Source organism: Hypomesus transpacificus, chromosome 23 (assembly GCF_021917145.1).
Source record: "Hypomesus transpacificus isolate Combined female chromosome 23, fHypTra1, whole genome shotgun sequence".
Classification (NCBI taxonomy): domain Eukaryota; kingdom Metazoa; phylum Chordata; class Actinopteri; order Osmeriformes; family Osmeridae; genus Hypomesus; species Hypomesus transpacificus.
In genome coordinates this window covers 436,290-458,485 of record NC_061082.1, presented here as the reverse complement: position 1 = coordinate 458,485, position 22,196 = coordinate 436,290, and the positions used below count along the sequence as shown (strand labels likewise).

Genomic DNA, 22,196 nt, shown 5'->3' with positions numbered 1-22,196 from the left:
AGTTATCTTGGGAATTACAAGTGAGTGATTTCAAAGGAGTGGAGGCGTCCTGCTCTCTCTGTAGCTGCCTGCTCTCTCTGTAGCTGTCATTGCTGCTAGCTGTCATTGCTGCTGTTTGTGGCTAATCGAGGAGCCTGCTGGGGACTTGAGCAGTCAGGCTTTTGTTACGGCGAAGATAAAAGCGTAGAATTCACACATCAACACCTCAGGTCTTGGTTCTGGGCTGCTCCTGTAATGTGCGGCCCATTATCTGAGGTGAACGTATTATTTAGATGCAGACTTAAGAATACTTCCATTTGAATACAGATAACAGAGTTATTCACTTACCTTGGTGACATAGTTGTTCTCATAGGGACTACATTGTGATGAGACAGGTGTGTGTAGGGGTGTGTGTGTGTGTTTGTTCAAAGATTTGGATTGCCAAGATGGAGCATGAACTGTTTCGGTGTCCTCTGTTCATGACGTGATGATGAGGAGGGGAACTCATGACCCTGTGCATCGAGGAAGAGAAAGCAATACATTCATAGTTTGTAGATGTTGAATGCATCAAACATTAATTTTGTTTTTACGACTCACTGAGCAGTTGAATTGAGATGATTTTTCAGGTGGAGCTGCTATAAAGCTCTAAAAGCCCTTGTGAGAGTGTTTGTTCTTTAGAATATATTATAAATGATGACTAACATGCTATATTGAAGCTTGAAAGAGACTAAATATCCCAGTGCTACTTTAGACAGTGTGAGGTCTTAGTAAGGGAGATGATGTTGTGCAACAATGACAGGCAAAGGACAGGTAAAATCTCACATCCAGTATTTCTTTAAGATTCAGCTGGGTTTCAACATTCACATTCCTGATTCACAGATTGAATGCTTGTGTGTGTGAGGGAAAGAGTGTGTTTGTGGTCAGTGGTGTGTGTGTGTGTGTGTATGTGTGTGGTCAGTGGTGTGTGTGTGTGTGTGTGTGTGTGTGTGTGTGTGTGTGTGTGTGTGTGTGTGTGTGTGTGTGGAATGCGGTTGGGGTGTCAGGAATTTGTCGCATGAGATAACTGAAGTGGAAAAACCACTTGAAGTCAGAGGAAAATCATTACCATCTTGCACAGTTAATTAGGCTAAATGCTTGGGGTTGGTCCCAACAAGCATTCATTTTCTGCTCTGTTTGAATAACCTGTCAATAGTGACGTTAGCCACAGGGCTAGAATTAGGTGAGCTATGTAGAGGGGGTTCCCTGAGGCATGCCACTTTAGGAATTAATAAACTTGTCCCAAGATTGGACAGAGAATGAGACTGAGCTTTTCCACAAGTGAGAGCATTCATCTCTGTCTTCATTAATACATTAAACACTTTCCCTCTCCAGAGGAACATGGGTCATCCATTTATTATGGATGTTAATATCCATCAGCATGGTAGAGGTTTGCTGCTGCCTGTAAACCGTGTGACCAGACCAATCGGGAGGCTTAAAGGCTGCCTGACCACAACAGCAGGTCCACACAGCCACCTGGAGACCCTGGGTGGACCACCACCCAGTTACTGCCGTGGACGTTTCTGCTGGTTGGAGACTTGAGTTCTATTTTCTATTCTTGAAGTTTTGTCTTGAAATAGATAACCTTTTGAACAGCCCGTCTTTGGAGTGTGTTGAATTAATAATTCAGGTTCTGTAGTCCGGTGTCGTCTGAAGCCGAGATAATGACAGTGGCTGGTGACAGTGAGGCCTGCTCACAGATGCAGACAGACTCCAAGGTCTCCTCAGTATTAAAAAATATCTCAATTTCTGCCTCGACAATAGTTCACATGAAATGCTCGTTTTTCTAATGAGAGCAGTACTTCATGTGATGAGAGAGTTATGGCTGAAATGCTTAAGTCTCACAGTAAATGGGTGAGACTTGAGAGCCCTGGATATAGTGGGTGAATGGTTCTGGTGATATAAATGTAGTGAGAGAGGTCTGTAGCATGGTGTTCTCCAGTCCAGGGAGAAGGGCTGGTCCAGGGTCCAGAGAGTGTGCTATCTTGTCAGGAGATCCTGAGGGGATTGACAAAGGCCGAATCAGATAACGTTAACTAATGTGTAACTACATAGCAAGAACTATAGCGAGAACCCAAATATTTATGTTGTGTTGCCGAATGTTACTTTGGTTTCATGGTACAGAATTTCAATGATGTTTACAGGTTGACTTAACTCTCTTTCTCCCTCCCTCCCTCAATCCTCTCCCCTTACCTCCTCCCTCCCTCCTCTCCCCCTCCCTCCTCCCTCCTCTGTCCCTCCCTCCCTCTCCTCCCCCCTTTCTCACTCCAGTGGCCCCCACGTCCCCAAGTCTGCGCTCTGAGGTCTTCCAGCCCTGCCTGGAGGATAAGGACCTGGCTTTCTGTCTGAACGAGGGAGAGTGTTCAATCATCCAGACAGTGGCAGGGGTGCACAGACACTGCAGGTGAGTGAGTGCGTGTGTGTCTGTGTGTGTGTGTGTCTGTGTGTGTGCGTGTGTGTGTGTCAATGTGTGATAAGTGATCATGTGTGCAGGTTTCTACAGAGAACAGTGTGAGAGTTAGTCAGCTCCAGCACAGAGACATTTCAGCAATACCAAGAAGCACAGGTTGATCTTATCACTTTGATCACTGACAGCTAATTAAAACTGCTTCAGAGGTGCAGTCATCTCTTCCATAAAACACGGGTGTGTCCTCCCGTCTGAGGGGGGGGGGGGGGGGTCCCCCCACCAGCTCTCCTCTAACAGGGGGGGGGGGTCCCCCCACCAGCTCTCCTCTAACAGGGAGGGGGGGGGGGGTCCCTCCACCAGCTCTCCTCTAACAGGGAGGGGGGGGTCCCCCCACCAGCTTTCCTCTAACATGGAGGGGGGGTCCCTCCACCAGCTCTCCTCTAACAGGGAGGGGGGGGGTCCCTCCACCAGCTCTCCTCTAACAGGGAGGGGGGGGGGGGGTCCCTCCACCAGCTCTCCTCTAACAGGGAGGGGGGGGGGGGGTCCCTCCACCAGCTCTCCTTTAACAGGGAGGGGGGGGGTCCCTCCACCAGCTCTCCTCTAACAGGGGGGGGGGGGGGTCCCCCCACCAGCTCTCCTCTAACAGGGAGGGGGGGGGGGGGGTCCCTCCACCAGCTCTCCTCTAACAGGGAGGGGGGGGGGGGGTCCCTCCACCAGCTCTCCTCTAACAGGGAGGGGGGGGGGGGGTCCCTCCACCAGCTCTCCTCTAACAGGGAGGGGGGGGGGGGGGGGTCCCCCCACCAGCTCTCCTCTAACAGGGAGGGGGGGGGGGTCCCCCCACTAGCTCTCCTCTAACAGGGAGGGGGGGGGGGGGGTCCCTCCACCAGCTCTCCTCTAACAGGGAGGGGGGGGGGGGGGGGTCCCCCCACCAGCTCTCCTCTAACAGGGAGGGGGGGGGGGTCCCCCCACTAGCTCTCCTCTAACAGGGAGGGGGGGTCCCCCCACTAGCTCTCCTCTAACAGGGAGGGGGGGTCTCCCCACTAGCTCTCCTCTAACAGGGAGGGGGGGGGGGGGTCCCCCCACTAGCTCTCCTCTAACAGGGATCTACCTAGTGTCACACACGCTTTATTCTAGAACTGGAAATAGTGAAAGAGTTTCCTGCTAAGCAGCTGTGTTTAGTGGATTGGGTTGGAGGGGTGTGAATGTGTGTGCAAGTGTGTGTGGGGTTGAAGGGCTGTGTGTGTGGGTGAGGTAGGAGGGGTGTGTATATATGTGTGTGTGCGAGGTTGGAGAAGGCCCTTAAGTCATTTTACGATGACTGGTGTGCTTCGTCAGAATGTCCTACTTTAGCTGCTGCAGCATCAGATCCTCTGAAGCCATCCTCAGGGGTATAATTAGCAGCCTGCCTGTGAGGAGGGACCCAGGCAGGATAACCTGGGGCTCTAGCTGCAGCGATGAAGGGATGATAACAGGTTTGGTGGAAATCTTTATCGGGAGGTTGTTTCATGGTACATCAGAAGAATGTTTGAATCCTGTTTTAAACCCTTGGCGTGGTGCGTGGTGGTGGTGATGGTGACGTTGTGTTTGTGGTTTGAAGATGTTGAACGTGGCTTCTAGGAGTCATCAGTATCAGTTACTGAGTAGTTCAGGAACTGGCCCATGGCATGCATGCATGGACGTGATCATGAGTTTAGATGTCTTATCAAAGAACCGTAAACTAGATACTCTCCTGTGGCCAAATTTAATCAAATTCATTTTTGCTGTTTTTCAATTAGGCTGGTTTAAAGAGTCCAGAGTTTGACTTGCAGAAAGTGACATTAAGTCTCTGCAACAGTAACTGTGCTAATGATACATGGCGCCCCCTTCCTTCCCACCCTCATGTTAGCCAATGCTAATCAAGGCCCAAAATAAACATGCTAATATGGTTTAAAGACCTAGTTCCACATCAGCAACGATTCTCAAAAGGATTGCATTCTGGTCCAGCTCATTTCCTAGCATCCACGGTTGAGTTTGATTGAAGGACTGGATTGAGAGGAACATTAAGCTGACTAACACACCATGCAGCCCAGCCCTGGGAGGAGTTTGGCCCTGTGTGAAGAGAATCAGGCTGGGTAGTCATGCAGGCTTTTTCTAAGGAACAATCTGAATCATCTGGAGATGGAGCTATGTAATCATCTTACGACCACATTCAGTTTGTCTACTTCTGTACCTGTTGAAACTAGTCTCAACGCGACCTATAGGGTGGTGACACACCTGGTTTACCTGTAGTGGTGACATACCTGGTTTACCTGTAGTGGAGACACACCAGGTTGGCGTCCAGCCTCCTTTTCAGAGCAGCTGTGAGCGGTGGGCCTACAGAGAGATGCTGTGCCTCCCAGGAGCAGAACTACAAACCTGGTTCAGGCTGGATGCCCCAGGTGATCTGACTTGCTGGCCAATCGATGACGTTAATAAATGAATGAACTGCTGTTGTGAGAGGAAAAACACCATGTCTGTGACCCCCTGAGGCCAGGAATGAAAAGCTTAATGACGGCTATGTTATTTTCAGTTCCATATCAGTAATAAAGTAGTTTAAAGTGGTAGTTTGGTACTGCAAGAATATCCCTTTCCCTTGAATTGTCTGTTAAAATAACCTTAAAATGCCCACTAGTGTTTTAGTGGCTAGTTCTGACCTGGCTGTGGTGCTCTAGCAATGTTCTCTGTCTCCTATGATATTTAGAGTGGACTACAACCCCCACGAAGCTCATGGTATCTCTCCTTCCCATCACCATGGTAACATCTCCTATGAGTCTGGACAACAGAGAGGAGATGAAAGGAGGAGGGGAGGGGAGGACAAGAGGACGGGAGGGGAGGACAACAGGACGGGAGGGGAGGGGAGGACAAGAGGAACGGAGGAACGGAGGACAAGAGGACAAGAGAAGAGGGGAGGGGAGGGGAGGGGAGGGGAGGGGAGGGGAGGGGAGGGGAGGGGAGGGGAGGGGAGGGGAGGGGAGGGGAGGGGAGGGGAGGGGAGGGGAGGGGAGGGTAGGGGAGGGGAGGGAAAATCCCCCCTTTTCAGTACTTTTACATAAGCTTGTATGGATGATGAATTATACAAATGAGCATTAAATAAATCCCCATTTAACAGAATTAATACGTCCAAGCTTAAATAATGAATGTAAATATGCAAATGTGATGACTTCACCATGAGCAGTGTTGACATTCTATAGCAAGGCAAATCAAACAAAGTCATGTACCTCTGGTCTGTGTGTCGCCAGTTCCTCGTCTTTCCAGAACAATCAAGACGTGTGACTTTCTTCCTTTCTCATAAGCAGAATGCTCATGCTGAGGGTTTGACACACATCTCAGGACTAGGACCCCACAGATGACACTGGCAAAGACAAATGAAAGAGAAAGATATTCATAATACACACACACTTACACACACATACTTACACACTGTCGGAGAAATTAAGGATGCGATGTTTTATACTGAACAATACAGATGCTTAGCATTCTTTGTCATCAGATAACAGAGCCCCCTAAGTTAACCTCTATGCGTTCTTATCACCCTGGAGGGAGGGTGAGCATTTGTTAGGACTAGAGGATGTTGGGAGTTTTGGTTGTTTTAAGGAGAGACTGTGTGACAAGGTGGAGTCGCAAGGTCTAGTGACCATTTGTTGACACCTATGTAAAGGAGTTTTTACGACCCCAGGACCGAAGATTCTGTTGTTGTGTTTCAATCAGGGTTGATGTCGTAAACCTGCACGCACACGCACGCCAGGTCTATACAAAGAGGGCCAATGAAGAAGAGCCATGGGACATTTGCATGCCTTTGTGTTAACCAATGACTGTCAAGAGCGGGACTGTTGAAATAGTTCAGCTAGCACAACATGCTAACAGACAAACTTCAGACTTTGTCTCCTTGCTGGCAAGCATTAAACCATTGTACTTTCTTTGAATCCGACAACTGTGCATTACTTGAGAAATGATCCTAACACACACACACACATACACACACACACTTACATACACAGCCTTTCTCTGTGAAACCTGTCGCGGCCGACAGCACTATTAACAGGATCTGAAAGGACAAAATGAATCATATTAATGAACACTACATCCTTCTTCCTACTTTGGGTTTCCAGTTTGACGATTAAACTGTCACTGCTGTCAGAGCATGACAAGCTGCACTAATCCTGCTGCTGGCTCTCCTCCTATCCCCTCATCCCCTCCTCTCATCCTCTCCTCCTATCCCCTCATCCCCTCCTCTCATCCTCTCCTCCTATCCCCTCATTCCCTCCTCCCCCCTCCTCCCCCCTCCTATCCCCTCCTCTCATCCTCTCCTCCTATCCCCTCATCCCCTCCTCTCATCCTCTCCTCCCCCCTCCTATCCCCTCATCTTCCCCTCCCCCCTCCTATCCCCTCATCCTCTCCTCCCCCCTCCTATCCCCTCATCTTCCCCTGCCCCCTTCTATCCCCTCCTCCCCCTTCCTATCCTCTCATCCTCTCCTCCCCCCTCCTATCCTTTCATCCTCTCCTCCCCCCTCATCCCCTCCTCTCATTCTCTCCTCCCCCCTCCTGTCTTCTCCTCCAGCCTCTCCCCCTCCAGCCTCACTCCTCCAGTCTCTCCTCTCCTTCAGCCTCACCCCTCCTCCTCACCCCTCCTCCAGCCCCCCGCTCTTGCAGCCTTCCCTGCTCCTCCCCTTTCCTTCCTGGGAGTCTCAGCTGCTGTGAAGGAGGAACATCTGGTCTGTGTCCCTGCTGCTGCTTGGAGTGGGTTACGTCCACAGTGGACACCAAGTGAAGAGCCGTGTGATTAAACATCCGTGCCTGAACTCCGAAGCGTGCTGCTTTTGAAGGGTCTGTTTGACAAAGGGAAGCCAGGGGCTGCTGGGATGGGTGGGGATGAAGTGGAGGGCTGTTAAAATCAGAAATGGTGCAAAACGCTGGAGGATGCTGTGTGTCTGTGTGTGTCCTGCAGAATAAGTGGCCTCCATAAAGGCACAGGCAGGAAGACACACATAAAGAGAAGGAGAGATGGAGAGATATTTTGTGGTTTGAATGATGCTGTGACTGGAGAGGAGGAAGAGAAGCAAAGGTTAGGATAGCAGGCGGATGACAGCAGACAGAGAGAAACATGGAGGCAGGAAAACCTGTAACACAGCAGCACTAAACAGTGGGATATTTCATCCTAAAAGCCTCCAACATGATTGCTTATTTTTCTGAACTGTTATTGTGTTTTTCTTCTAGGTATTGCTTTTAATAGGTGCAGTTTGTTTTGTTCCTGTGACGGGAGCCTTAGCCCTGATAGCAGAATGGAACACTCCCGGAATTGAATTTGAATTGAATTGAGTGAAGTAAGGGACAGCAGCAGAGACGATGGCTGTGTTTCCTCCCAGCTCGTGTCAGCCCCAGGACATGACTCGCTTAATCATTGCAAACTGCACAAACAAAGAGGGCGATTGGGAATAAACGTCACATTATCAAAGAAGATAGATGCTATTAAACAGAGTTAGCTCAGCTCAGCTCTCCGTCAGCACAGCAGTCAAACCCAATCACCAACAACCCAGGTGTGGTCTAGCGAGGGAAACTTCACTACCGTGAATGGAGGGCTGGATGGAGGGAGAGAGAGATGAAGGGAGAGAGAGATGGAGAAAGAGGGAGTTGGAGATGGAGGGAGACAGAGATATAGGGAGAGAGAGGGAGAGATGGAGAGAGGATGAGAGATTAAGAGAACAATGAGTGGCTCAGGATGTCTCTATGTGACTGAGCAGCAGGACGTATTACTCAGCCTCAGTGTGGATGAACGCACAGGTCTCCACAGACCTGGACAGAAACACTTCAAACCACTGCAGCCCCAGAAACTACCACCCTGACCCTGAAACTTAAGTAGCCCTGGTAGAGACCAGACATTTCAGAAGTGAGAATGACTCTCCTGACTAAAATGCCTCCATGTCTTTCTATCTGATTGGAAGTTTTAATGGAGGTTCACTTTCACACCTAGAATGACACCCATCTAGTGGGCTCAGCCCAGTGGAAGGCTTGCCTTGGACCAAACCTTGTGCTGTGGCAACTGAGAGATCTGAATGAGAAGACAGTGCAGTACAGGATTAAACTTTTTCATGGTTTTATGAAATCAGTCCATATTGTGGTGGGAGTGAAGGCAAATTACAGATGCTTCTAAAGACGTTGTGGCGAGAATGACATTGATTACATGTTGTGGAGGTACAGTCAGCTGTCAGTGGTTGTGTAGGGAGAGAGGGAGTTTGTTTTGCTCTTGCAGATACTGCTCTCTCCATCTCCCTCTCTCTTTCCCTCTCTCTCCATCTCCCTCTCTCTCTTCCTCTCTCTCCATCTCCCTCTCTCCCTCTCTCTCCATCTCCCTCTCTCTCCATCTTCCTCTCTCTTTCCCTCTCTCTCCATCTTCCTCTCTCCCTCATTCTCTCTCCATCTTCCTCTCTCTCTCCCTCTCTCTCCATCTCCCTCTCTCTCTCCCTCTCCATCTCCCTCTCTCTCCATCTTCCTCTCTCCCTCATTCTCTCTGTCTCTTCTGTGGCAGATGAAATATGGACAGAACCTGTCATGTCTAATTGGAGGTTGTCTCTTCATCCTGTCTCTCAAATAGCAAATTGTTATATTTGACAGCAGAGCTTCGTGCCCTTTGTGTCTACAACATGAAAGCATGGAACTATTAGAAAATGTCATCACTTCCTTTTTGACAGACATTATCTGTAACCAGAACTCCCTGTACCAATTACAACAAACCCAACAAACCCATGGTCCCAGGCAGCCTGTGGAGCAGGAGCCTTGGCTCTGTTGATGGCTCATTCCTGCATTCGGGAAAATACAATTGAAAGATACACAGTTATTATGACTATGGTGATGTTGGCCCACCAGAGTCTAACTCCGATTGATCCTTATAAACACAAATTGATGCAAGTCAGTGAGTTAATCAGATTTGCATCAGTCTGCCTAATATGCTCAGTTGAATAAATTAAACAATTAAACAAACATTATAGTAGCTAGTAAATTAGCATCGTCACACTATCACTATACACAGTCACACACAGCCAAGTCAATACATATACATATCCATTTTTTTTAAATTGCTGGCAAACCCAGAACATACATTCACTTGATACAATTTTATTGAACTATTCTTGAGCTTAACACAAATGGCTGTAAGTATAGAGTATTTACCGTAACGTGCTTGAATATGAAAGTTGGTGTACGAATTGTATCCTCCACAGTACCCTGATGCTTTCATACACACACAAGTTGATCATTTATAATGGTTCGTTTCATCAAACCTTCATGACATTTACTGGGAGCGAGAACAGGAGACGGTCTGAGAAAGAGAGAGATAGATTAGTATTATGAGAAGCATCTTGACAAGGGCCCCCTTTCAAGTCCCCAGGTTTGATGTGCTAATCATATGCAAATGAATGCAAACGAGGCTGCCTCCTGCCCCAAATGTCTTCCTAGTGTGTGAGGCAGAGCAGCAAGCTGTGGCTGAATGAGTGTGTTTTCTATAAATACTTAAAGTTTGGGGAAGTTTTGAGTCTTCATTTTGTATTGTTTGAACAAACAGATATTCTGGGTTTTGTGACAGGGACACAAACATGGAGAGTGTGTTTTGGACAGATCTGCTGTTTTTGGTCTCTGTCCATCTGTCGAGTTAGTGGGCTGTGCTGCCAGAGAGCTTCTGGCTCTGGATGGAAACCCATATGGGTATTTCTGCAACACAGAGCTGATGATAAACTGTAAATGTCCTGATCGTTGGGCTTTGCCTCTGCCAACATTTGACAATTACTTTTGTTTCATTGTAGGAGTGAAATCCTTTCAATTTACAGTCAGAAAAAAAAGTTTTTACACAGCTAGAATTTTGATTTTGTGGTATTGGTTTTGAATGAAACTCCAGTTTAAGAGTCAAAATGTGAACAGTGTGCAAGAAAGTTCTGTCTGTCTCCACTAGAACATTGTGACAGTTTAGGTTCTGGGTCTATGAGTTCCAGACAACCAGCTGATTATAGAGAGAGTTTATCAAACAGCTTAACATGAGAACGACCAGTTCAGACACAGCGGTATCCCCGTCAGAAGACAGTGTTTGTCAGAAACAAAGATAATATACAGCCAATATATGTTCAGTATTACAAGCAGGCAGAGACAGTTAGAATACAAAATGTGAATGATTAATAGCAAAGAACATATGACCGGATAATAATGCAATAGCTGATCTATACTGATGGTGATCAATACATTAAAATCCTTGATTTCTCCCACATTCATATACAGCCACCTCCATCTGCATGATTAGCATGAAAACTTCCTTATCATCATTTTACATTAAAATTGTTGTTATTTAGCAGACGCTCATATCCAGAGCGACTTACAGTAAGTACGGGGACATTCCCCCCGAGGCAAGTAGGGTGAAGTGCCTTGCCCAAGGACACAACGTCATTTTTGGCACGACCGGGAATTGAACTGGCAACCTTCAGATTACTAACTGCTTAGCCACCTGACTCCCATCATCCGGGCTGTACTTATTTAGTTTGGTGTAGCAAGTGAAAACTTGTAAAGCAAATGATGTATATTGTCAAGTGCTCCTTAATAAGCTTTCAAAGCAGGACCACACACCTGCAGAGTTTACTGTTCAGTACAACCAATTTCATCAAAATGCACAGGGCAAAGGTCATGTGACTCATTCAGAAATATTTAGTGTTTTTTATGTCTTTTTTTAAATAGTGGCAAATACTTGTATGTATTTATTATTTGGAATTGGAATTTTGTTGAACAGCATGTGCATTATAGCATTGATTAGTTGTTAGGTATATTTGTGCAGACTTCTGCAGTTTGCTGATCTTATTGAGCTCTGGTCAGGAAGCAGATATGTTGTGGAGGGATGTTAGGAGTGCAGTGTGTTCCACTGGAAGGAGCACAGAGGTGTGAGGTAAGCGGAAGTTCACTGCCCTGGGAAACACATGCACAGAATTGCATGTTAAACTAGTTGAAATGTGAAAGGTTAGGAGTGACATAATAAATGCTAATGAGATTTTTCTCTTCTGCCATTGTACAAAGACTCCCCAGAGACAAGGTAAACAAACATGGAAACCAGCTTCTTCCTGCTGCCCAAGGAGGGACCTCCTGCTGCCCAAGGAGGGACCTCCTGCTGCCCAAGGAGGCCCAGTTTCAGACTGGAGTCAAAGCACACACTGTGTAGCACTCTCAAGACACACTTGCTTTAGTTTTTCTCTGAGCTAAAACGCTTTTGCACATTGTTATCCTCACAATGTGGGCTATAAAATAACTTGTCATATTAATGTTTGTCTATAAAAATTGAGAACTCCTGCTTGCATAGGCCTTCCTGCAGCCTCTGTGTGCTCACCAACTCCCAGTCCTACAGTTGATGCAGTGGTGAGATGAAGTGATTTTATTAGGTCTAGGAGTTGCTTTATCACCCACCATTAGCACTAGTGTCCTCCATTACAGCCATGTGAGGAACAGATCAATACACAGCAGGAGGCATGGAGGAATGGAGAAGATCCTTAGCCTGACTATAAATCTGCTTGGTCCACAAGGTTACCCTTTACACATGTTCACCGGAAAAAGCCTTTGCCAAAGGTAATGACCTAGTAACGACCAGAAAGTTAAGCATGTCGTCGCTGACAAGATGTGTGTTCATTGTTGCAGCTCAGGAGTGCATCTGGTTGAGTTGAGCTTGCAGTGTGGAGGACCTGTGTAGTGGCAAGGCTTGTCTGCAGGGTGGTGAGTTGATGCAGTGTGGAAGCCCTGTGTAGTTGGAAGGCTTGTCTGCAGGGAGGTAGAGATATGGTGGCTTTGATTCTCCTTCCTCCAGTCACTGTCATTTCCATCTCGCTCTCGTCCTCACACACTCACACCCCCGTCCATCACCCCAATTTGGACTCCTTGGTGTCGCTATCGCCGTATTTGTCATGTGACACCTCTTCTCAGCCACCAGAAACTGAAATACAGCCTTCTATAGGTTACAGACAGTACTCTATAGGAGACAGCCCTCTATAGGAGACAGCCCTCTATATGAGACAGCCCTCTGTAGGAGACAGCCCTCTATAGGACACAGCCCTCAGACAGCCCTCTGTAGGAGACAGCCCTCTATAGGTGACAGCCCTCTATAAGAAACAGCCCTCTATAGGAGACAGCCCTCTATAGGAGACAGCCCTCTATAGGAGACAGCCCTCTATAGGAGACAGTACTCTATAGGAGACAGCCCTCTATAGCAGACAGCCCCTCTGTAGGAGACAGCCCTCTATAGGAGACAGCCCTCTGTAGGAGACAGCCCTCTATAGGAGACAGCCCTCTATAAGAAACAGCCCTCTATAGGAGACAGCCCTCTATAGGAGACAGCCCTCTGTAGGAGACAGCCCTCTATAGGAGACAGCCCTCTATAGGAGACAGCCCTCAGACAGCCCTCAGACAGCCCTCTATAGGAGACAGCCCTCTATAGGAGACAGCCCTCTATAAGAAACAGCCCTCTATAGGAGACAGCCCTCAGACAGCCTTCTATAGGAGACAGCCCTCTATAGGAGACAGCCCTCCATAGGAGACAGCCCTCAGACAGCCTTCTATAGGAGAAGTAAGCTCCTCCAGAGCCTCGTCACTAGGCTTTCTTTGCTGTCAGACCAGGGCAGAGCGGGGCAGAGCGGGGCACGTTGCCTCAGAGAATCCAGACAGCCAGGCTGATGTTTATCTTAATCCGCTACAAGCAAGTGGAGAAGAGCCTACCAATGCAATGCAAAACTACTCGGGAACCAGTTTTAGCATGACATCTGTGACAAGAAACAGAACCAGAGCCAGTACGTGACATCATGTGACTCATGTCCCTGTTTAGACTTCCTCTCCCAGTCAGCAAGCAGGGACTGGTTTATGCACCTTCAGGTGACATCAGGTAGAGAATGCTTTGTTGCGTCTGAGAGCAGACTGTGATTTCCCTGGGTAAAGTGATTTTGTGAACTATTAACATTCCAGTTGTTCCGCACACTGCGGATCTCCTGCGATGAGGTGAAAATTACATTTGGAGGAAGGAGTTAAAAATAACATCAGAGCTGCACAGCTCACTGGCAGCAGAGACTCCCATCAATCAAGCGCAATGCGTGGATAGTCAGAATAAATAGAAATGACTGGATAATTAAGGCTGATTGATCATTGGACTCTAAATGTATCCATCAAGCACATAATGGGAGTACATAAATCCACAGAAAATTATAAGAATTCCTTAATAAATTTCTGAACTTGAAAATTAGACTTGAATTATAAGGTGAAAACTGGCACTGCATTTGACAGCATCAAAGTATTGTCCTGGGGCTCCCAGACTGTCCTCCTCCTGTACATAGTCAGACAAGGTTAGGGAAAATGGTCGATCTTGTTGCTTTTCATTTCAGCGCTACTCCACTGTCTGGTGTTCTTTCTAGTTTGTGTTTAATTGCTTTTTAGCGATGTTGAACATGAAGTGTCATGGGAAGATGCTGCACCTGCGATCAGCTAAACACGATGACAGCATTTTGAGTCAGCTTTTACTACATTTCACAGTTACTGCTGAGTAACAGGGGATGAGAGCTCCCACTCTGCCTGGTGTCTGTGTTTCCTCTGCCGACAGCAGCTGCTAAACACCAGTGAACATGTTCATGTTCAGAGGCTTCTGACAACACTGGTACACAACTCTTACAGGGCCACGTCACCATGGCAGCCTGGGACCAGTGTGGGGCAACCTTTAGCTCTCGGAGCAAAAGATGGCCTCCTATATGAGAAACATTGTCATTATCAACCATTAGTGGGAGTATAGACAGGAGACATCATGTTTAAATGTATCTGCTTGTGATAACTGCTCAGGGGCCAAAGAAACCAGTGCCCCCAGGGTTAGGGCACAACACGGTCTGGACTTGGATGAGGTGGAGGAGGATGTGTTAAGTGCAAAATGATCATTCATTCTAAAGTCAAAGTTCATCAGAGCTTACAGGAATCAGATTTGATGTTGTTATGAGGGTATCTCACACAGCTTAGGTTGGGTAGATAAAACATGAATATGCTGCAAACCAAAATTAATAGAAAAGATAGACAATCTATGTTCCTGATTTAATTTGATGTTTATCTTGTCCTTTGACTTGCGGTGAGTGAGTTTGCGAGCTAAATCACATCAGTGTTATTGTACAAGCTTCTTCTCCGCCATCCTCATCATTGTTCTATGTTAGTTACAGGTGAACAGAGAAAGGCTTACTGCCCATTCCTACTGCCCCTCCCTACTGCCCCTCCATACTGCCCCTTCCCTACTGCCCCTCCATACTGCCCCTCCATACTGCCCATCCCTACTGCCCCTCCATACTGCCCCTCCATACTGCCCATCCCTACTGCCCCTCCATACTGCCCCTCCAAACTGCCCCTCCCTACTGCCCCCCCATACTGCCCCTCCATACTGCCCAGGGCTGCAGAGAGAGATGGACGGAGGGGAAGAGAGAAATTGAGGGGGGGGGGGGGACAGCAGACAGTAGGAAGAGATTGAGGGGTTACAAGGGGTTTGGAATATATCTTCTTTCCTTCATAAGGCCTAAAGTCACATGAAGGTTGCAAAGGTCTTCAATTCAGACGTGATGGAGCCTCATTAACATATGTATGGAGCTAATATGGTAACCCTTCCTTTTACAGTCCCCTAAGTACTGGGTATTTACATAGAAAGTAAAGGGTATTTTGTGTATTATTGGGTATTAACGATTGGTACCAAGATGGTAAATACCTAGATAATTCAAAGTATTTACCCATTAACTAAATACTAACTTGCTGGTCATTACTGGGTATGTTTTCTGTATTATTGGGTATTACCGATTGGTACCAAGGTGGTAAATACAGAGATAATTCGAGATATTTACCCATTAACTATTTACTAACGTGCTGGTTATTACTGGTTAATTTTCACTGGTCCTAATTAGGTAAAGACAGAAGACAAAACTTAGTATTTACCTGGAAACCTATAAATATTACTATTTAAATACCGCTGGTAGTGAGTTGGTATCTACAGGAGATGTATATGGTAAATTATAATGTGTTATTGGGTAAATACCACTGCTACTAAGTAGGTAAAGACGGCCAAGCTCCAGCAGAATTACGAAAAAAATACTCTACTATTACCCTGCAGTTACCTAAGGTTAATGTCGATAACAGTCCACGTCTAATGAGAATATAAGATAGTACTTTCCAATAAAATACCTTTTCAGATACATTTATCGATGATGGCCTCATTTACTTGGCTGGTATACCTACCTCCGCGGGAAGAGTTTTCCTCTACTATCATGGTAAATCTTCTTGGATACTGCGTATGTTCCTGCGCATGTTTGGACTATTTACTCAGTAAGTAATCTGAAACTGGACTGTAAAAGGAAGCCGTGTTTGTTTCCATGGTGTTACCAGGTTCTTACCATATTCTTTGTAAGCGAATACGACTTTGTCAATGTTACCCTTAGTATAAACTTGTACTATTCTTTCCAAGGCGATACCAGGTAAAACATGGCTATGTACTCAGTAAGTAATCTGAAACTGGACTGTAAAAGGAAGCCGTGTTTGTTACCATGGTGTTACCGGGCTCTTACCGTATTCTTTGTAAGCGAATACCACTTTGTCAATGTTACCCTTAGTATGAACTTGTAATATAAGTTCCAAGGCGATACCAGGTAAAACATGGTTATGTTCTTAGTAAGTAAACTGAAACTGGACTGTAAAAGGAAGCCGTGTTTGTTTCCATGGTGTTACCAGGTTCTTACCATATTCTTTGTGAGCGAATACCACTTTGTCAATGTTACCCTTAGTATGAACTTGTACTTTAAGTTCCAAGGCGATACTAGGTAAAACATGGCTATGTACTCAGTAAGTAATCTGAAACTGGACTGTAAAAGGAAGCCGTGTTTGTCACCATGGTGTTACCAGGTTCTTACCATATTCTTTGTGAGCGTATACGACTTTGTCAATGTTACCCTTAGTATGAACTTGTAATATAAGTTCCAAGGCGATACCAGGTAAAACATGGCTATGTACTCAGTAAGTAATCTGAAACTGGACTGTAAAAGGAAGCCGTGTTTGTTACCATGGTATTACCGGGCTCTTACCGTATTCTTTGTAAGCGAATACCACTTTGTCAATGTTACCCTTAGTATGAACTTGTAATATAAGTTCCAAGGTGATACCAGGTAAAACATGGCTATGTACTCAGTAAGTAATCTGAAACTGGACTGTAAAAGGAAGCCGTGTTTGTTTCCATGGTGTTACCAGGCTCTTACCATATCCTTTTCAACTGTTCATTCCCTTTTCATGCAGTAAACACAAACTTGGATTATGTTTCAAAGGAAAACGTGACACTTCACTCTGTAAATTGTAACATTATTGACCAAACATGAACAAATACAAAGGTTAAATCTATACAAACCTCCATATAAAAACTCAAAATTCAATAACTTCATACCATAGAACACCTCAGTATTAGTTTGGCCCCTATGGTTTGTCTTTCTACAGCTCCTGTAACATAAAACATACAAATCTACAAATATCTAAGATTCTACCTATTTTATTTTAGAATACAGAATAATCGATTGCCCCATTTATCTGAGTGTATCCTGTGTGGTAGCCAAGGATGCTGTGGTAGTTTTGGTCGTCCTCTGAAGTAATATTTTTGTAAATGTCATACTACTAAAACAGATGTTCAATGAGTCTAAGTTGTATTAGCACTCAGGAGCTTCGTTTTCTTAGCGAGAAAAACTGTGGACGCAGATATCACGCATCGTGAGATTAAAATGGCTAGCAAAGATTTAAATGGCTATTGAGTGTAGTGCAAAATGTAAATAGTTTTTAAAGACATTCAGTCAGTGTGAGCTTTGGCCTTGTTGAGGAGGCCAACAGCGGAAGGGAAGAAACTGTTTGTATGGCGTGAGGTTTTGGTCCTGATGGACCGCAGGGTCCCCGAGGTGTGCAGGTCCTCGAGGGAAGGCATATTGCAGCCAATCACCTTCTCTGCAGTGCGGATGATATGCTGCAGCCTGCTCTTGTCCTTGGCAGTGGCAGCAGCGTACCAGGTGGTGATGGAGGAGGTGAGGATGGACTCAATGATGGCTGTGTAGAAGTGCACCATCATTGTCTTTGGCAGGTTGAATTTCTTCAGCTGCCGCAGGAAGTACATCCTCTGTTGTGCTTTCTTGGTGAGGGAGCTAATGTTCAGTTCCCACTTGAGGTCCTGGGAGAGGATAGTGCCCAGGAAGCGGAAGGACTCCACAGTGTTGACTGGGGAGTCACACAGGGTGATGGGGGGGGAGTGGGGCTGTGTTCTTCCTGAAGTCCACAACCATCTCCACTGTATAACATGTAAGTACACGGAACATAATTTACATCTATGCTGAGCTTAAATAAGTGAAACTTCCTAAGGTACAGGTGGCATCTCTGCCAAATGGAGTTGAATCAACATACATTGTATCAAGCTTCTTAACCAACTGTAAACTTCTTTAAAAACACATTCATTGTACATAGGCCCAACATTTCTTTCACAATATCTAGCCATCATGCCATCAGGGTTACAATTTAAACAGATAGAGAATAGAATAAAATAAAACTGTTGTCCATCTGGGATGGAAATGTTTCCGCCTTCCATTAAAAACATGACATTTACAAATATTCTCCATTTGCAAAACTCATTCAATATTCAGTATGCACATTCTCTGAATCCTTAAGAGTATTAACACATTCTCTGAATCCTTAAGAGTATTAACACATTCACTCACAATGACCGATTGTCTCTGTGCTCAGACCCTCTCCATGACTCCTGTGTTGATGTTGCTTTTGTTGTGGCGGTTGTTGGTGTCATGAAGCAGCACATCTGACAGAGAGATGTATGGCAACAGTAACTACGTTGGTGGAAGAACCATGGGAGGATCTTTTTCTTCTTTCTGCTTTTATTTTTATTGCGACATGTATCTCATGTCTACATGCTCCACCACCACCACGCTAAGATGGTGATATCTGCTTAAATCGGACTCATCAGAAGTCCGGTTGTTGATCTGAAACATGGCTTGTTTGAGAGGGTAAGCTGATCTGGTCTGAGCCTGGGGCGGATCCAACCCTTGTAGGGATCGTATCAACAAGACAGAGTGCCAATGTCAACAACGTGAGCTCTGACCCTGCCTCAGTATGAACTCACTTTCTGTCTGTGTATCTTTGCCTCCTGGTAGATGTTGAACCTCAGGAAGACCTCACTTCCTGTCGGTGTATCTTTATTTCCTGGCAGCTGTTGAGGAGTCTGGAGGAGGCTTCCTTGGTGGGTTCCTGCTGTGGATCCTGTGAGTTCAGCTCCAGTTGCTTCAGCAGCAAGGATACTGAACATCGGGGATGCAGATGTGGTTGCACAGTCATGGTTAAGGTTGGGTTAGGGTTGTGTTAGGGTTTGTAACCCAATGCACAATGTAATGAGTTTTCCAAAAGCAGCTTAATTGTACAAGTGAAACTGTATCTTAAAGAAATGCTATGCCAGCTATATCTGGGAGAGTGCCTGTGGTTCTTCAGTTCCCTGTCACACCTTGTGGAAGCAACCATGGCCTGTTTCACTGTAATTAACTGAAACACTATAAGCATTATTTGCTAGCATAATAGTAAGCTAAATTAGCCCATAAATAATCACCTTGCTGTTGAACCATGGCTTAATCTCCTTCATGCCACCAATCTCTGGGTGGTACCCCACGCTAGAGCCGCCCCATGGTTACGATGTGATCGTTAGTGACTCACAGCCTAGCAGTGCTCATTGCACTGGTTTCTACTGATGGACTCATAATGCTAATGCTACTGCTGATGGATTCATAATGCTAATGCTAATCCTACTGCTGGAGCTTCTGCACAGCTTCATGTCCCACCCAGGGATGAATCTGCTGGGTTCCCGGCTTTGTCAGCCTCCGTCTGCTGAGTGGAGTCAATAGGATCAATGTGATGGAGTGTGACAGGGACACCTGTGTCCATGATGATTGGGGACATAGTGAGTGGTGAGGGAGAGGGAGAGAGAGAAAGTGAGAGAGTGAGAGAGTGAGAGATTAGAATCTGACAGCATACACCTGTGTGTGTTTCAGTGTGTGCACTTGTAGTGTGTGCACGTGTGTGCGTGTGTCATAGTGAGAGATCTGGAGACAGATCCATGAGATACAGAGTAGAGCAGTGCAAATCACCAAGGCAACCAGGTAAAGGATGTTCCTGCAGCTCTGTCAGATGTTAAACAGATTCATCCAACAGAGGTTTGGAACAGCTACGGCCTCCATGCAATTTCACAGAATAATCAACATGAACAGAAAACATTTGACTGCTTCCTCAAGGATCCATGATTACTTTTTATTTGCCAAACATTTGTTTTACCGGCAAGGTGTTTTGAGGATTCTTCAATAGTAGTTTAATAAAATCCTGTATTGAAGTATGAATGTCTGGATAATGTTTCCAGATTGCTTTAAATGTTGAACCGAAAAGATTTGATCTGCACCAATAAAAATGCTAGTTTTTTTATCTGACAAAAACAAAGGGCTCAAAAACTCTTAAGTTTGATCCATGAACAAAAGCCAATATAATGACATGCTGGAGACTGAAGACCTGCTGCAGTAAAGAATCAGCTCCTCAGAGGAGTGCTGTGAAGCTCCACAAGAGGGCCCACATCACATCTCTGCCCGAGAATCAAACGTCAGAAAACCATCCCCAACATGTCAGTGTGAGAGTTGCTGTTCTTCTGGTCCCCAGGGTCCTAGTGCCCAGGTATGAAAAACCTGCCCCCTCCTGTACCCTTCCCCCAGGGTCCTAGTGCCGAGGGACACAGGACCGGTGCTCCTCAGACATCCAGAGAGGGAGAGCTGAGAGCAGCCGCTCTCTCATATGAGATGGGTGTGTTGTTTGGTTGTGTTGTTTGGTTGTGTTGTTTGGTTGGGTGTGTTGGGTTGGGTGTGTTGTTTGGGTGTGTTGTTTGGTTGGGTGTGTTGGGTTGGGTGTGTTGTTTGGGTGTGTTGGGTTGGGTGTGTTGTTTGGGTGTGTTGTTTGGGTATTTCCCGGTTTCAAAGCGTAGCTTGTTACTCCATCAGACCTAGCTGGGGTCAGGCAGCATCGTCAGGCTGCAGCTTTGAGATGCGAGGAATTCATCTGGAAGGCAAGTCACGCCAAATTACCTTTTTGGGGATTTTGCGTTTTAGCTACTCCTGTTTTGATCAGTGCCTCCTCACTATATTTTCTTGTGTTTTTATTAGTTTGTTTTGATCTAGTGGATAATGAAGCTGTATTTGGCAAGGTTGGGCTGGTGGGCTGCACTGTTAAACCACCTTGAAAGAGTGGTGTTCAGTGTACAAACAGTAAAGTTACATTAGCTTTTGTTTTATGACGAGATTTAAATGAGCAAGTGAACGCTGCAGTCTTGAAGAGGTCATGTGGCTGCAGGTGGGGGATGAGCTGCAACATACTGTGAGAATGGTAAAGGTTAGGGTTGGCCCAGCATACTTGCATGGCAGTAGATAAATCTGATAAGGTAGCAAAAACTGTCAGGACACCGGAACATTCTGCCTGTTCCATGATCTGCTCCACCTGCTCCATGATCACGTTTGCTCTTTTACATCTTCTTAAGGGGAACCATAAGTCGTAAAGTGCTCGGTTATAAATGTCAACTGGCAGTTGAAGCCTTATTCTGGTCTGTGGTGGAGTAGCGGAGGGCACAGCAGAGCCCACGTGACCGGGTCCGTGACTCATCCCCACCTCGCCATCACTAACGAGTGCTGCCTTTTCTGCCGGCGTGCAGTGTGGGAGCAGGCTGATGGCCTGACAGCGTGATAGGAGGAGGATGGGGGCCCACAGCTCCTGGAGGAGATGTCTGGGAGGCGTTTAGCAGGGAAGACGGCTCATGTTCATCCATGTGCTTGATTTTTGGAGCGCCGTTAGGGCTGTGATCTGGTCCAGATACAACTTTGAAGCGTTGGAACCTTTTGGAGATTCACCCATGCTGGAGTCTCTCCCCTCCAGAGCAGAAGAACCTAGAAACACCCTGATGTGTTCCACCACCTGTTCAGTCTGCATAGTGTGAAATGAGTAATGAAATCTGATTAATATCATTATGATTGGTCTCATCAAAGGAATCCAGTCTTATGGCTGTACAGCAGGGAACTGTTGCTAAGGTAGCATGCCCTTTGAGTTTTCGCTTAGAGAGAAAAAATGTTTCTGACATCCAGCAGCAGAACAGCAGATTACAGGGAGACGAGTAAGAGATGGAAGTCAAGGCAGCTCCTTGTGACCCCCTCCTGGCCCCCGAGGGTGCTGAGGACTCCTCTGGTCTCCATTATGTTTTAACATTCTTCCAATGAACGGACTGTGTGGGAAGCCTGGCAGTCAGATATGTCTCATGGGTGAAATTCTGAAACATTGGAGAGGTGGATGGAAATACTAGATGTGGAGAATGGATAAACTCTCTGAAGGTTATCCACCACCACTGCCAGACGTAATATGATTAAAACTGCCACTTCAAGATGGGGCCTCAGTCATGCAGAAGGAGTGAGGAGGAAGGCAGGGCCTGTGTTTGGTATTCAGCAAGCGTAGGTCCGTAATGCTGAAATCACACGCATGAGCATGCCAGGAATGGCCCTGGTCACGTAGTTGAAACAAATCTTGATTATTCCCCTGTACTCGAGAAATGTGGATGTTTACCGAGTGCAATCAGATTTGATTTCACAGTCCGGTTGTCATTTTGCTTGTGGCAGGAGTGATTAGGCCCCAGGCACACACACACTCC

At 46.2% G+C, this 22,196-nt stretch overlaps 1 protein-coding gene across 1 annotated transcript in view; it reads left to right on the top strand.

Annotated features, from left to right (window-relative positions):
* The window catches only part of nrg3b (neuregulin 3b), a 115,629-nt gene that overhangs the window by 59,450 nt on the left and 33,983 nt on the right, over nucleotides 1-22,196 (top strand). Inside the window, exon 2 of the mRNA XM_047047206.1 lies at nucleotides 2,287-2,419. Coding sequence (XP_046903162.1) covers nucleotides 2,287-2,419 — 133 coding nt within the window. The remainder of the gene's footprint in view (nucleotides 1-2,286; nucleotides 2,420-22,196) is intronic.